The sequence below is a fragment of the Quercus robur genome, chromosome 8 (genome assembly GCF_932294415.1).
Source record: "Quercus robur chromosome 8, dhQueRobu3.1, whole genome shotgun sequence".
Taxonomy (NCBI): Eukaryota; Viridiplantae; Streptophyta; class Magnoliopsida; order Fagales; family Fagaceae; genus Quercus; species Quercus robur.
The window spans coordinates 6,238,444-6,255,478 of NC_065541.1; the positions used below are offsets into that span (position 1 = coordinate 6,238,444).

A 17,035-nucleotide genomic window follows, 5' to 3' on the forward strand; every position below is an offset into this window, starting at 1 on the left:
TCTAAAACATTCAAGAAGACATTTGGGCCTAATTGGAATAAGCTTGAATTTCCCAGGACTAAAAGCCCATATCCAGGCAATGAATGTTTGTGAGAGCTGTGGATTGTAAGAAACACAGCAGGCCTTCCTAAAGCCCAATCTCCTAGAAATTCAAGAATTTGGTCCTTCTAATGAAGAAAAAAGGTCTTAGATCACCCTTTCACCCACAGAAAGTGATCACTGTCGCATTTTTATTTTATTTTATTAAAATAAAATACTGAAATCCAATATTTTTGACATGGCCAAGCAACATGTAAATAGGATCCATATGAAAACCAATAATTTTTTTCACATAAAGGAAAAAAAAAAAAAAAAATCCATTGCTTTTTCTTTTTACCCATTCCTTATTCCATTTTTCAATTGGATGAACCAGTTGGTTTAAACCAAAGATCGATCACGTTATTTTATTGATTTAAACTAGCAAACTGTCAAGAGCCTTATAACTCAAACTAATTAGCACCTGATGATGTTTCAACAAAGACAACCAGCATTTAAATCCTCCACCCCCAATTCTTGAATTATTAAAAAAAAAAAAATCAAATCAAGCAGCCTACTAGCATCAACTTTTGAAGGTTTTCGATGCTTTACTCAAATAATGATTTCTGTTTGCCACATCCAAACCCTTTCCAAAATCCTTTTTTTTTTTTTCCTTTGAAAGTTGTTAGCAATTTACTTGACCATTTTTAGATGATGCTCCAAAACTATGAATGGGATCTTTCATTCACATTCTTTTCCCCATCAAGAACGTTTTATAGAACTCTTGGACTCTCAAATTTGAAGCATCTTATTTTCAATTCATAGGGTTCAACAAGAAATTGATAGTTCACGATCAAGAGTGTAGTACTATTTTTAGCATTGATTCTTATATATTGCATTAACAAATGGAAGATGGTTGCGAGAAAAAATCTCCATTTGATAAGACTTCTTCCTATATCTAAGAATTTCACTGGACCCAAAAATGATACATTGCAAGACTTTTGCCTCTTCCAATATCAATAGGCTGTGTTTTGCTCTTGTATCTTCCAAAAGGAAAAAAGATCTCTAAGAGCCATTTCTTGGATCCAAAAGAAAGTTCTTGGGCTCTATTTGACTGGACTTCTTCCTATGACTGTAGAACATTGTTTAAAGATTATGTTTTAAACTTTTAAATCTTGCAGATATCATATAAATGTTCTCCCAGATGGTAGCAGGTACACTGAAAATTTTCAGACGAGTTAAATGTGCACTCCACCTTGAATCTTAGATGTTATGTACTCTTTTGACAAAAAGGATAGTGAATGCACGGACAATGCTTCAATCTCAAATTTCACCCCTCTTTGCAGCATCAACTCTAGTTCCAACCTTTCATGATGAAGTAAAACTTCAGAATCTGTGTAGTCCAGGCAAACAAGGATAACAGAAAAATGACAGGTTATTTTACAGAATTTTACCTCCATCTTGGGACTTCTCTTTGCAGGTAGCATCTATTTAGCATAGCTTCAGCTTTCTTCTTGTCTGGCAGGAATATCAGGAACATTAGCAGAAGACTACGTACATAAGAAAGCCTATCTGAAACACTACAAGTACCATCTATCACCTTCTGCTGTCAGAGGAAGGAAACATTGCTGTGGAAGACAGTATTTCTCAGAATCTGAAGGAAAAACTCCAAGCCAGCATACCTCTGGGCAACGCAGTTGCTTTGCATCATAGGCCATTTGCTAACAAAATAGAAGTGTAAGAGAAAAATAAAAAATAAAAAAACTTGTCAACTTTTCAAAAAAATTGGAAATTTACATAGTTCTAGAGTTTCATATACATATTCCTAGACTCCTAGTTGCCAGTATATATGTTGTATAGCTTGCTCAAGTGGATGATAAATAAAAAACAATATCATTAACAATTTAATAAACCTAACCATTGAACCAAACCGATATGTGGTCAGAATGTCGAAGCCATAGGGATCACTATCAACCAAACAATAGGTAGGTAGACACAACTTTTCAATGAGCAGCCGCAAAAACCTATTGGTACAAACACATATATTCACAGAAACCCCAAATAGATACATGAAAACAAAATGATAAGTGACTTATATGGCAATACGGTGAGAAACATTGTAAATTGAAAGTGAAAGTTTTCACCTTCTGGTGGGGATATCTGGATAGCCTTTTCCCTGTGAAAAAAAATGGTCAAAAAGGATTTTGAGATGAGCCTAATGACCTAAGGAAGAGCTTACAGTGATGACAATGCAACGGTTTGCATTGCAGAACTGGTCATTAGCTAATCGCTCAAATACTGCATATCATTAATAATTTAGTCAAAAGGAAGAATCTTAGAACTTGAAGTTGTGCTTCCTATAGGTATTACCAGTATAATTGCTCACCTGATTCCTTCTCCACAACTAGAATGTAGTCAGCAACACTAACAATGTCTACATGCAAGAATTAGGAAAATTTCAATTATCTACTCTCTGTATTCAAGACAATATGTGACACCAAGTGAGGAATACCATAAAAAATCCTTGAACCTAATGCATAGGAAAAAAATAGATAAATCTTATTGCCAATGCCTGCATCAATTATAAACATAGATTGTCCTAAATTGTCCTGCATATTATCTTAGTAATTGGATACCTTTGACTTCTTCAACTTGAACAGGGATGGGGTGGGCCTGCAATGGAACCGGTTCAGACATATATAAATTGAAGACAATTAAATAACCATACCAGTTCCTGTTCTTACCGTGTTAGGACGATTTATGCAATCAAACTTCCTTCCACCTTCTAAGAATCTTATCCAGCCCATCACCAACCTGTAACAGAAATATTGGGATCAACAAATTTTAACAGTTAAGCACATTGGCTAAGGATGCTACAGAAAAATCAACACAGCATATTATGGGTCAAAGGGTCAGCTATGTAGTTGAGAAAATTCAAAAATGAAAAAACAGAGTTTGAGAACTATTTAAGTAGTAAAGTACTATCGCTCATCCAGAGCCGCCCCCTCCCCCCCCCCCCCCCCCTCTAAAGGACTATTTAATCCCGTCACAAAAGAGGGTTTTTTTTTTAATTATTATTTTTATTTTTATTTTTACTTGAAGAAAGGTCTGCCTTGTTGGAGTCCAATGGAAAGTACATAAACTGAGGGTAGATCTGAAAATTTTATGATCACTGGAAATAATTAGTTCAGCATATAGAAATTATTAGCTATGCCTAATGAATGCCATATATCCAAAAATTTATAAACTACTCATGTTGATAATCATTCAGTTAAACGTATATTACATTTCAGTGGCTATAAAAATCCTATGACATGGAAAGATATGATATATTCACCCAGTAGCACATATATGCTATTGGCAAACAACACTTTGAGTACAATCTTAGAAAGAGAATTCAGACAGAAAAAAATAATGATTGTCTACTTATCTTAAAAGGTCTGAGTGTGATCTCAAGTACCTACCCATTGCCCACAGAAACCTGCCAAAAGAGACAAGATATAAATGTCTTAATAAGTGTAAGTTCTTTGTAATTGACAACAAAGTGACACAGGTTTTACAAAAATTTGAGGCTAGTGCAGCCATGCACTTGGAAATTTCTTAAGCCTTCCCCTGATTTGTTCAGTTTAAACCACAAAGGCTTTATACACTCCAGCAGAACCAAAAACGAATTAGCAATATTCAGGTGAAAAAGAAAGCATAAGGAAAACACCTACCACATTTAGATTGTGGCGACTGCATTGCATAAGGATGCAAATGTCATTGATTGCCCGGTCTACAACTGACTGTTCTGGATTGCAGAATAAGCAGAAGATATTTAAGAAAGCAATGTCATTCAAGCAGACGAGGACTGAAATCTGTGGAAGAAAATTTAATACTATCTAACTTTTAAGTTCAGATTTCTCCGAAATATCTAAGTGCTGACTTATGCCCTTTAAAATAACTGACAATGTTGACAAATGGAGACCCGAGCACAATCAAAGATACCAAATTATCTCTCATAAAGTTCTCCCCATGATCAAGATTGTGACTTTCTTTAACATAAAGTGATTGCGCAAAGTATAAATTAAGGGCAGATACTCAAATTTGTTCCACTGAACATGCATTTTTCAGATTCCTATCACAGTAATAGGGAAACTTGAATATAAAAAGAAATATCATTTGAAATTGGGACTGAAGCTTAATTCAGATTTACCTGAAAATACAGATGGATGCATGTAATATATATCTCTCTTGGACCCATGCCGGTTTTCTTGCAGAAGTTGCTGAACAATCAATAGCACTCTTAGCAAGACATCTGAAATAGAATTCAATAACTCATCAATAGTTGGATAGTATTCCATACAATTGAGGACTCATTGTAAGGTTCTCATAAGTGATTAAGGTCAAAACCCACTCACCGAGCCTATGCATATGGTTTTCCCTTTGAAGTGTGAGAATTTCCTTCCCATTTGGCAATACAGAGCTGCAACAGCTGCATAAAACAATAAAAATTAAACCTTAGTTCCAAAATTTTGGGATCAGCAAAGTTGCATACAACAATAGTAACGTTTTCAACTCCATCCCAATCATGCTTGATGAATTTAATGACAAACGCTAGTTACCTCATGCTAGTAACATTTTCAACTACATCCCATTTTTATTCAAAGGTCTGGCTTGCATCCAATGTGCTGGATGCACCGCATATGAGAGAAGGACGCATGGCATGTCTATCTCATGTCCGCAAGCCAAATCTTGTGAAGCATGCGACATATAAAAAGATGGACATGTGGCGTGTTTATCTTGTGTCTAATGTGCAAAGACACTAGATGCAGGCCAAACCAAATCTCAAGCAATAGACAAACAATAGATGCACCGCATATAAAGAGATGGACATGTGGTGCATCCATCTTACATCCATTGCACAAAGGCGTTGGATGCAAGCCAAATCCTATGCATTCAATGAACACTAGAATGTAAAGAGATGGACACGTGGCGCGTACATCTTGTGTCCAGTGCCGTAATCACAACTTCCTAGTGGTGCCTGCGGCTGTGGTCCCAACTTCCTAGCGTTAAATGTGTTATTTTCTCCAACTCACACCTTAGGTCCAATACTATTTGCTATAACCAGCCTTCATAGCCAAATAACAGTTGGATAGTGATTAGCCTACTATAAAAGTTCATTAAATTTTAATAATCACTATTTTGCTATAGAGCAATAACCAAATTCTCATCTAAACCTACAATTCCTTCACGCATTTTTCATTTCAACCATAAATAAAGCCTAATTCCATTAAATAAACTAATGAACAAAAAAAAATTTTTTAAAGCAAAAAATATTTTAAAATTAAAGGCCTTTGGCGAATCAATTACGCGCTGAAAATTAATGAAGCTTTTAGAAATTCTACAAAACAGTGGTGTTTGATTTTCGAATCAATTTTCGAAAACCTAAATACGATCGTCAATGTTATTGAAACAAATGGAAAAGAAAAAAAAATCAAATTACTAATTAATAATAATTATTACTATTTTGCTACGAGTAATAACCAAACCTACATGGCTACATTTTCTTCGCACATGTTTCCGTTAAAAAAAATTAAGGAACAAGAATTTTTGAAAGAATTTGAAAGAGAAGAAACCGAACCAGTTTGCTTGAGGATTCGTGCAGTGAACTCTGAACCGATCGATGAGAACGATCGGTGACCGTCCGATGCTCAGATCTTGTACTATAGCTCGAGTGAACTCTGAAAATTCAAAGAAACCATAAATTATAAGAATTTGAATTGTTGATGAGAGTGTGATTGAAGAATGTGAATGTATTTCAATGCGTTTTTTTGAATTTGAAATTTAATTTTCTGACCTCTGATTTTTCGTAACAAAGCGCAGCGCTGTGAGCTCCCACGGTTTCCCTCCATTTTTTCTTTCTGTGACTGTGTGCACGATTTTTTCAAATGTTAGATTTTCATTTTCTGGATATTTATAGGTAGGTTCCAACCCGGAATCATGTTGTAAAAATTTCAGGTCGACCCGGTTTAAAGCTTTGTTACTTATTTTGTTATTATTATCCTAAGTCCAACAACTTTTTTTTAATAAAAAAATGAAAGTAATTTTGTTTTAATCATGAATAATTATGAAAAATAATATCACTAACATTAGTCGTTTATTATTGAATTACGATACAACTTAATTGTATATCTTACTCTATAAAGTATATAAATGAAAAGGTATTTCATCATTTTCTTTCTTTTATAATTTTTTTTTGAGGATTCAATTGAATAAAAGTAAAATTAAAGAACTAAAATGAATTTTTATCAAACTTAATAATTAAACTACATCGTTTTGGGATTATAGCAACAACATTTTAAAAAGATTGTGGATGAAAGTACCACATTAGTAACATTTACAAATGATGAAATTAACAAAATTAAAAGTTTAGAAAAAAAAAAATTACTCCAAATTTAGAGAGTGCAATTTGTAGTTTTGAACTTTAACGAATGCTAGTAAACCTTGGTATGGTCACTAATATTAAATAATAAGAAGTAGAAATTGAGACATCTTAAGCGTAAATTGAATTAAGTAAACAACCAACGACCTAAAGAACCAAAATAGCCAAGCACCTTGTGACTATGTAACACTACTCGCATAATGTTTCCAAAGGAGATGTCAATATTGGTTCAATTGCACCATCAATTATGGCTTTGAGAGTAGCATTTTTCAAGACATCAAAGGCAAACCTCCTTGTGGTGCATTTTTGAGTCAGGAAATTCACATTGGAGTAAATTCAGTCCAAAAACTAGTGTGTAAACTATAGACTACACAAAATAAAGAAAACATTAAAAGAAAAAAATGATCACCAAATAATTGTGGCGGCAGCTGTCATACCATGGGTAATCAAGGCCTCCATATGGTGGGTATTCATACCCTGCTGATACTGGATAATGGTATGACACCCCATATGGAGCAGGAGCATATGGAGATGGAACATATCCATTTTCACCATAATAATAGTAACCTCTTTCCCTAACCTCACCATCAAACCGAATCCATTTGACCTCTGCATGTCTCCTATACCTTTCTAGCACCCTCAATAGTGTATTCGGATTTACTCTCCCAGTAACTTTCACTGTCCCTTCCTCAGCATCTATAGAAATATTATACACTCCTAACAATAGAAAATGTTTAAAAGCAAAGTGTTATAGGAATTGCCACTTGTCCTGCAATAACAAACCAACCTCTGGTTTATTTCTAATGAAAAAAAAAATAAGAAACATTGAAATATATGAGTGAAGAATTTGTTCTGAAAATTAATACAAACTTGGTAATTTAAACTAAAGTAGCCATATTATCATCATGAGTTTTATAATTCAACTGACATTTTCTTTTCATATTAAACAAAAAAGAAACTGAAACTTCCTATTATTTTTAAATTTTAACAAAAAAGTTGAAGGATCAAATTCCCTTTTTTCTGACTATGGAATTATATAAAAAAAGGGTCACCCATCATCCCATTAATGTCAATGAGTGTTGTTATTATTGTCATTATAAGTTCATACACAATTTTCTTGTAGTTTTCTATTTTATTTATTTACTAAAAAACACTCTATGAAATTAAACAAGATGAGTATCAAAAATAAATTATCAAATAAAGATGCAACAAATTCATCTAAAAAAACATACCACCGACATTCTGCAAGACTTCCATCACTTAAGAAAATTAAACAAAAAGACAAAAACCAAAAATAAAGATTATTAATTATTAAAATAAAACAACAATTAGACGAGAAAAAAGGTTTTTGTTTCTAATATCTAACCACTTCTGCGGAGGAGTATTCCATTGTAACCAACTTTGTTGGAGTTTTTTCAACTTTTTTCCAATGGGTTTTTCTGGAATGAAGGAGAACGAGAGTGATTTTTAGCTATTACTAAGCTTCAAAAATTGTGTGCCTTGTCCTTAAAAAAAAGGGTTACTCTGAAAATATATTCCTTAAATATACAATACCATATTGAGTTGTCATGCGTTGAGATTGTCCTAAAATCTCTCCCTCCATAAATTAGAAGTTATGATTATATTCATCTTTCTATAAATTCACCTAAGCAGAATCTTTAAAATCCCATAACGAGCTCGAGATCTTATATAAGGTAAGGATCATGGAGAATTTGTATTGAGGCATTTCCATACAACCAAAAGAATCTTCTTTTCTTTCTTTTCCCCAAAATTAATAATTACCATTTAATATCTATTTGCCAAATCAGTTGTGACTTCTTTTTCTTTTTCTTTTTTCATAGAGATAATTATAATATGCTGCTAACACCGTAACTCAAACATTTTTCCTCCTAAACTCCCAACCACTTAGTACATGGGGAGATGCCAATTTAGCTACAAGGCCATTGATTGGCTATGATACTTGGACCATTAATCCAAAATGGTTGGAAATTGGCAAAGATTGGGTCCAATTCTCATGTATTGGACCAAATAATGACATGTGACGAGTCCAATGCACAAGATGATTGGATCCAAACCATGTATATGAAAAAATTTGCACTCTCTAAGTAGGTCCGTGCAATAAACCTTCTAACTTGCCCAACCTGAACCAACCCAACTCAATCCATGTAGGTCTATTAGGTGAGACAGGTCGGGTTGGGTGGGTTTGACAAATAATTTAGCGGGTCAGGTTGAATAACCCGCCACAACCCCACCCGCCCACCTATACATATATAAAACTTTGTTATGTTGCAAAATTCTACCTCACATACACATCCACTTCATTTCACTCATCTCTATCTCTTTCTTTTTATTTTTTCATTTCCACATTTATCATCCCTAATAAACTCTAGCGACTCTCTCTAAGATTTTGTTATAATTCTTAATCTATCTACATGTCCACTCTAAGATTCTCATATGTTTTTATTTTTAGTGTCATAAAATTTCAATCATTTTTATAAAAATAATGTAGTATTTGTGATATTTTAATAAAATTCGAAAAATTTTCATTCCTTTTTTTATTTGAGGGGGAAGCTATTATTCAATTTAATTGAAATAATTTCATTTAGATAAATGTATTTGTCAACCCGCCTAATTTGCTCAACCTGCCAAGTTAAAACTGTTAAAGATGTTCAACCGATCCGTCGTATTTATAGATTGGTGTCGGCAGCAGATTGCAATTTTTCCAACCTTCCATTAGGGGGTTATAAAAATATTGCCCTCCACCCACTCAATTTAACCCGTGCACACCCCTCTCACCCAAAACAACCCCACCCCCCATCATAGGTGTTTTTTTCATTTTTTTTTTTTAACTACATTTTATATTTTATATATATATATATATATATATCTTTATTGTGTGTCATGCCTCATCCTAAGTTATCAATGTTTTTAAAAGTTCAAAAACTATAAAAAAGAAATAAAGAAAAAAAAAATTAAGAAGCAAATGCTTTAATCGAATAGAAAAAATATTTAAAAAGTATTGTTATCTTTAAAAAGTGCAAAGACCACATCTAGTTTAGGTAATAATTTATTATTTTTCATAAAAATGAGTGTTTTGTAATAAATTTTTTAAATAATATAGCATTAATAATTTGATATTGGTTTCAAGCTAATCTCGAGGGTTTTAGATGCATAAATAGTTACTATATCTATATGGTTGTAAATTGTTATAATTTAATCATTTTTTGAGATTAACAAAAGCAGTCATAAGTTATAATTAATATTTATCAAATTACTTAAAACCATTACATGAGAATTATAGTGGAATTTCTACTAGAGACGATGCACACTAAAGACGATGCCGAAGGACGAAGATTGAAGAATCCATTTGACACAATAACAGAAGGACTTGGAAAATATAGGTTAGCATAGAATTTCATGATGGCAAAACTTGATGGGACTTTCAGAGGCACAGATTTGAAAGGTGTTGAAATGTCTTGGTTAGAGCATGCCTTTGTTTTTTTAAAGTGATATATTTTTCTGATAGGATGAGAATGAAACCAATGGGAAAAAGATTCTGCCAATTCTACCAGTTTGTTGTTTTGTTGATTCTACTACGGATTTTTACCCTTTTTGGTCCACCATTAATATTTGTCAGATGATGAAACATAAAAAATAAAAATCCATTCTTTTCACCCATTTTCCTTTGCTGGAACACAAATACTTTCTGTGTTTCAATGCTATGCTTCTTGAACTTTTATCAGGTTTCTTTTGAAGAATGATGGGCTCTTTCTTGGAAGTTCATTGGCCATGAATTGTGTCAGAGCTGTCAGACGTTTTATGATACAAGCCATAGGCCCAAGTCACACTATTGTGAGTTGTGACTATTATTTGTGATGGTGGGATGAGTCATTTGAGTAAGTTTTACGGTGCTTAATATCTGTCTCAGCATGGATTGACACCCAAGGCTACTGGATTAGAGCCTCTTGGACATCAGATGAGTTAGTGTGATCCAGAGCTTTGACTTAGATGTTTATTGTTACTTCCATCCAAAGTTTGAGCAGGCCTTTGTGACTATATCTCTCCAAGAAAATTCTGTATTTAATTCTAATTCATATTGGTGTTTATCCATTTGAATTCTTGTAGTTAAAAAGACACTGGAGCAGCAACACTAGAGCAGGATAAGACACATCTATGTTAGGATATTGTCAATTTTCTGTTTCATTCTATTCGGGACATCAATATGTATTTTCTTTAAGAGGTGTACAATATATATTTCATTCAGAGCTGTGTACAAGGATGATTGAAATCATTTTTTCAAGAGAAGTTGAATGAATTAATGCCAATGTACCAGTTATTATTGTCTATGGTAATGTCATGAGGAAATAAGTTTGCCAGACAAATTTGGGTGGTTAGTTCATTTTACTATGAATAAGACTCTTAGAGCATCAATGTAGAAGAATATTAACAATGAACACGACTTATCTTCCTTGGCTGTGCCTTCAAATCTTTAATCTCTTGCCTTCAAATCTCTAATCTCTTCCTTTTAATCTCTTAAATTTTGAGTCATTGTGAACTAGGAAGACTTGAAATCAACCTGTTGGCATGCCTGAAACATTTGGATATGCGATAATGTGAATATGTTTATTATTAACTGGTCCCACTCTCCTATTATTCATCAAATGCAAATCATCTTTAATGGACAAGACAAAGGACACAATGCTTTTGCATGGCTAAATGAACATACCAACCAAAATTTCCGTTGTTGTTAAGCAACATGCGAAAGCAAGTTGAATTTTTCAACATTGAGAATATTGTTATAACCACACACATAATAATTCAAAAATAAAACTCGTTATTGTGGCTCTTAATGTCCACCCTTGATTCTCCATCATCCAGTGGCCTAGTGTCCACAACAACTACACTCTTTGTGTGTGTGTGTGTGTGTTCATGAAATTGTTTGTGACCATCCTCTGTGATAGTGGGATGAGATATCTGTGTATGTATTGCAATGCCAAATATCTGTCTCAGCTAGCATAGATTGATACCCAAGGTTGGATTAGAGTTTTTGGGCATCAAATGAGTTAGTGTGATCTAGAGTCTTGACTTGGCTGTTTCTCTCCACTTCTAGCCAATGTTCAAGCAGCCCTATGCAGCTATATTTCTCCAGCAAAGTTCCCTTAGAAGGTGCCTTCTAAATTTAAGAGGATAGCAATGAACAAGAGCAGAAGCACTAGAGAAGGACTAAGCACATCTCTGTCTGTTAGGACATTTTGGTTTCATATTTTTCAGGACAACAATATTTATCTCATTCAAAGGGAAGGTGTTGACTACAATTATTTTAGTTAGACGATCAATTTTAATAAGTTGTTTAATGAATTTTTGACCCAAATTCACATGAATGATTAAAATTTAAGACTATTTTGTAAAGAGAACAAGGCTTGCCAAACTAAATTGAAAACTCAACTTCAGTATAAACACATTTTACATTGAAATTATGTTTTTGGAAACTTTGATTTCATAGTAAAATTTGAATTTTCAATGCTTAAAAAAGAGGCTATTCTAGTTGGAAAGGTACTTTGATGAACCAAATTAGAAATAATCAATCATGGAACAAGTCTCTCAATCTGCCCCAAATCTTTGGTAACATCTATCATTGTTAGCGTTTTCTCTATATCTTCCTCAGTACATGTCAAGGCAAGGAACAATACAACTTGATTTGGACTTGGCAATGGTGTTTTAGTTGAGATCCTAATGTGGATTAGTATGATTGACTAAGGAGGGTGGTAGTGTTTGAATGCTTCGATGAGTTTGGTTTCAAAAGCTGCATAAAGTTGTGGTCATTTTGGGTTGTGAATTTCAGTATGTGGATCAAATTTTTTACTCTGCTACCATATTTGATGCAGTACAAGATTTGTAAACTTGTCTAGGGATTTATAAAGAAAGACCATAACAAGCCTAGGGCTTCACCACTAAAGGCTGCTTGAAATCACCACCAAGTTAGAGAAAAATTTCAATTCAATATTATCTACTATCAAATTCACCATGCCAAAATGATTTGCCTTTTATTTTTTTGGAGCCTTTTGAAGTAGGACCTCCAAAGCAAGAATCAAGAAGGAAAGAAACAAAACAGTCAATTACACATAATTCAGAAATAAAATCAGAGTTCAAACCAAATCAAATTCAAATCAAATAAAACCTATTATCAATCCTCCATCATCAAGGGGCCTAGTGTTTGCACCAACAACACTTGCTTTTTTGACAAACTGTATTGGTGCTATTGTGACTATCCTTTGTGATGGTGGGACAAGGCATCTGGATATGTTTTACAATGCCAAATATCTGTCTTAGCATAGATTGATACCTAAGGCAATTGGATTAGAGTTTTTGCACATCAAATGAGTTAGTGTGGGTGTGTGACCTAGAGTTTTGTCTTTGATGTTTCTCTCCACTATGGTACTAAGTTCAAACAGCCCTATGCAACTATATTTCTCCAGCAGAGTTCCATCAGAAGGTGCCTTTTGAATTTAAGAGGATAACAATGAACTGGAGCAGTAAAAGTAGAGAAGGATTAAGCACATCTCTGTTAGGATAATGACATTTTCATTTCATACTTTTTAGGACAACAATATTTATCTCATTCAAAGGGAAGGTGTTAACTGCAATTATACCAATTAGAAGATTAATTGTGGAGCAATAAGTTATTTAACGAATTTTCGACCCAAATTCACATGAATGATTAAAATTTAAGACTATTTTGCAAAAAGAAAAAGGTTTGCCAAACTAAATTGAGAAATCACATATATTCTGGAAAAAGAAAATTTACAAACCAACTAAACAATACAAATGTCTTTTTTCCCTAAACAAACCACCATACATAGTCATTTATTAAGACCATGAATTACTTAGTTTGCGTTCCTTTTATTCAAACAGAAGAACAATTATCAAACTCCTTTGCCAATAACAACCTATCCTCCAGTTCTTATAGCATTAATACATACCTTAAGGGTTTGCCATAATGATAACTTCCCAATCACAGGTTAAAACTGCCATACAAGCTCTGTCATCATTCAGTTGCATCACAATTAAACTTCAAGAGGCCTTTCAGAGGCTTCGTTCACTGCTTGGATTTCATCACTGGAAGCATTCCTTTTAAATGATGCAGAAGCATGCTCTTCAAAACTCTCAAGAAGCTTTAAATTCTGCAAATTTCCCCCAAGCTCTTCACCCATTTTTGTGAACCTGTGTGATTGTGAAATACCATTAGGCTGATCTCATAGAGAATTCTCCTTCATTATTTAAGATGCATACCAGTTTATTAGGCCTGCTTCTTAGTAGCAATGGGGATTTAATAATGTCATTAAATGGCTCTCCATCAAATTAGCTTTTTTAAACATATGATTGGATGAAATCAAGTGAGTAAATAATTAGTGATGGAACGAACCTTTCAATCCGCCTGAGTTGTTTGGTGACATCAACCATAGTTGGCCTTCTTTGTGGATCTTCTTCTGTACATGTCAAGGCAAGGTCTGCCACAGCCTGTAATTGGTACTGTAAACTAGCACCTCCTTCAGCCAAGATTGCAGGATCCACAATCTCGTTTATGCAACTACCTTGAGCACGGTTATGTATGTATGCTACTAAACTAGAATCTTTATCAATTGTCAATCTAGATATTTGCCAAGAATCCTCTCCAGTTAAAAGTTCTAGAAGAATCAGACCAAAATCATATACATCAGCTTTTTCAGTTACCTTGCCTGCTGTTTTAAACTCGGGGGATTTGAACGCTGAAAGAAAAGGAGCGTCCACGTCAGCTTCACCTTCGGGAATTGACACAGAAAAATGAAAGTGGGACAATTTGGGAACATCATGTTCATCTAATAAGATACTGTGCAGATCCATACCCATGTAGATGACAGGTCTAGGGAAGGCAGTATGGAGATAAGAAAGAGCATGAGCAATCTGCCTTGCAATCTTTAACCTTCTCTCCCACTCCATCGGCTCATGTTGTAGTTCAGTAACACGGGAGACATAAATTCGATCAGAAAGGAAACCATTGGCGGCAAATTCAAACACCAAAATGGGGATTCGAGTGTGGAGACAACAACCTATGGGCTTTAATACATTGCTGTGACCACTCAATTGTGCAGAAATCACTAAATCATTGATGGCTATATAGGCCAAATTATCTAAACGCTTAATGAGAACAATTCGTCCTTCAAGAGAACCTTTGTACCAATAAATTTCCAGATGTTGAGCAGGATAATTGTTGGTTGCTTGGCGGAGTTGTTGAAGGGAGATGGTATGGATGGGAATAAGCTTGGTATTGCGAACAAAAGAAGCCTTAATGAGAAAAATTCGTCCTTCAAGAGAAACCTTGTACCAAATAGAGAACCCCAATACCAGCTTTTCAGAAGAAAAGTTGTTGGTCGCTTGGCGGAGCTGTTGAGCGGAGAAGGTACGGATGGGAATAGGCTTGGCATTGCAAGAGGCAATCAGCTTCTCAAGTAACTTGCTTCCATTCTCATAAAACGCTCTCTCTGTTTCCTCTCTTTCCTCTGTTCTTTTAAAAAAGAAATGATGAAATGGCATGAACCAACTCCAGCGCATAATAGCTTGAATGTGGAACGTCCTTCCTTGCTCTCTTTTGTTTCTGCTCTAAATCTAATACTACTACTCTGCTACTGCTAGCGAGGGATGGAACGTCCTTCCTCTATTTGCATTTTTTTTTTTTTTTTTTTTTTTTTTTGGGAATTTCAAAAGGAAAGTGCAGCTTTTGCTTTTCACATTAGCCTTTCAATGCCAAACATACCGATTGAAAGGCATTTTTATTGTAAATTCATTTCAGGAGGTGCAGCTGAATTCCTCTATTAGTTTTTATTTATTTATTTTTATTTAAATTTCAAAAGGTGAGTGTACCTTTTGCTTTCCTTTCACATTAGCCGTTCAATGCCAATCCATACCGTGTGTTGACTAGGGAGGGCCCCACCGGTTTCACAATTGTTGTTGGGACTCTTTTTTTTTTTTTTTTTTTGTTTGTTTGTTATAGGACTCTTTTGTCATTTGCTTTACAATAAATTTCCCTTCAATTCCAATAATAATAATAAATAAAAAGTTTCCATTCAATTACTCTTAAAAAAAAAAAAAATGTTTCCATTCAACAAAAATGAAGACATGTAATTAAGAGTGATTTTGGGATTCGCCTAAATTTTTGATGAAAATACTTTTTTGGTTTATCAGTTTTGTCTATGTTTTTAATTTTGTCTTCAAGTTTTTATAACTTTCCTTTTGTTCTTATATTTTCTAATTTGCTGACATTTTAATCCTTGATGTCATCTCAATTACAAAAGAACATAATTTAAAACTAGTAGTGCAATCCACTAATTACTTACCTAGTTTTTGTAGGTGAGATAATAGTATGGACTAAAATGACAAGAAATCTAAAAATATAGCGACCAAAATGAAGTTATAAAAACTTGACGACTCAATTATAAATATGACCAAAATATACAACCCAAAATCAAGAAAATTGTCTTTGTTGTTGTGTCTAAAACATTTGGATATACAATAGTGTGAATCTATTTATCTATATATTAAAACCATTGTCCAAAGTAGGTTGAACGTATTAAGGATATTATATGACCATAACAGTAAAATTAAATTGACTTAATTCTATCATCCTAATATTTGACATTAGTTAATTTAAGCTAATAACTGGCTAACAGATGATAGGATGAACCCAAATAAGTAAATAATTAGTCATGGAACCAATCTCTCAATCCGCTTGAGTTCTTTGGTGACATGTATCATAGTTGGCCTTTTATTATTTTCATATCTTATATTTATTCATTTATTTATCTTTATAAGTATATCTATTTATCATGGTTTTTAGTTTTTACTTACTAACTTTCTATTTTTTTATGAGGATTTTTTTTTTCATTAAAACCTTGGGAAAGTAAAATAATCCACCTTAAAGTTACCCAAACTTACTGCTATGTACTTCGCACAACAAGAGTTCAGTTCATACCATGTTACTTGAAAGAGCTTCCTTAAAAATTCTATACTTTCTTTCTGCCGAAGGATAAGACTCAAGGAACTAGGATAAGATGAGAGTTACCATCAGTGACTTGCTTCTCTCTCCAGATCTCTAGAACAAGAATGTATTGCCAACAATTCAAACAACCCATCAATTCATATAAAAAAATTAGGTGGTGCATGTTCCATTTTAATATATATAAAAAATTATGTTCCCACCCTTCAACAAATGACATTCCATTTTTGATCAAGGAGGTTAATAAATTATCAAACTTTTGTTTCTGCTCTAAATCTAATACTACTACTCTGCTACTGCTAGCGAGGGATGGAGGCTCCACTGAATGACAATGAGGGCATTTTTATGGTAAATTTTCATTTCAGGAGGGAAGTTTCATCGAAAGTAAAGTAAAAGTAAAGTGGAGCTTCCCTCCTCACAATCTAAACCGTGTGTTGCCTTTGGAGGGTCCCACCGGTTTCTATAGTATTTGCTTTTATTTATTTATTTTATGGTCCTCTATTTTGGTCATGTTTTTAATTTGGTCCTCAATCTTTTATAACTTCATTTTCGTTCTTATATTTTTA

General features: G+C 33.7%; 1 protein-coding gene and 1 long non-coding RNA gene across 4 annotated transcripts in view; one reads left to right on the top strand and one right to left on the bottom strand.

Moving 5' to 3' along the window:
- The window catches only part of LOC126694342 (uncharacterized), a 29,506-nt gene extending 14,530 nt beyond the window's left edge, over positions 1-14,976 (top strand). The window contains exon 2 of the long non-coding RNA XR_007645740.1: positions 14,877-14,976. This is a non-coding gene — a long non-coding RNA (uncharacterized LOC126694342). The remainder of the gene's footprint in view (positions 1-14,876) is intronic.
- LOC126694330 (meiotic recombination protein SPO11-1-like) lies at positions 878-15,262 on the bottom strand. Of its 3 annotated transcripts, XM_050390560.1 has the most exons (15): positions 5,855-5,925; positions 5,639-5,738; positions 4,416-4,489; positions 4,211-4,312; positions 3,732-3,805; positions 3,480-3,496; positions 2,760-2,829; positions 2,652-2,688; positions 2,402-2,449; positions 2,255-2,313; positions 2,160-2,191; positions 1,934-2,039; positions 1,616-1,736; positions 1,470-1,533; positions 878-1,380 (listed from the first exon to the last, which is right to left on the bottom strand). In XM_050390560.1, the coding sequence occupies exons 1-15, from the start codon at positions 5,907-5,909 to the stop codon at positions 1,254-1,256; spliced, it is 1,086 nt and encodes a 361-aa protein (XP_050246517.1). In that variant the 5' UTR covers positions 5,910-5,925; the 3' UTR covers positions 878-1,253. The 3 variants fall into 3 exon arrangements, 1 of the variants encoding a protein (XP_050246517.1); XR_007645733.1 differs by lacking the exons at positions 878-1,380; positions 1,470-1,533; positions 1,616-1,736; ... (9 more) ...; positions 5,639-5,738; positions 5,855-5,925 and adding exons at positions 13,420-13,660; positions 13,863-15,262; XR_007645734.1 differs by lacking the exons at positions 878-1,380; positions 1,470-1,533; positions 1,616-1,736; ... (10 more) ...; positions 5,639-5,738; positions 5,855-5,925 and adding exons at positions 10,762-11,027; positions 13,420-13,660; positions 13,863-15,262.
- Positions 15,263-17,035: the final 1,773 nt, after the last annotated feature.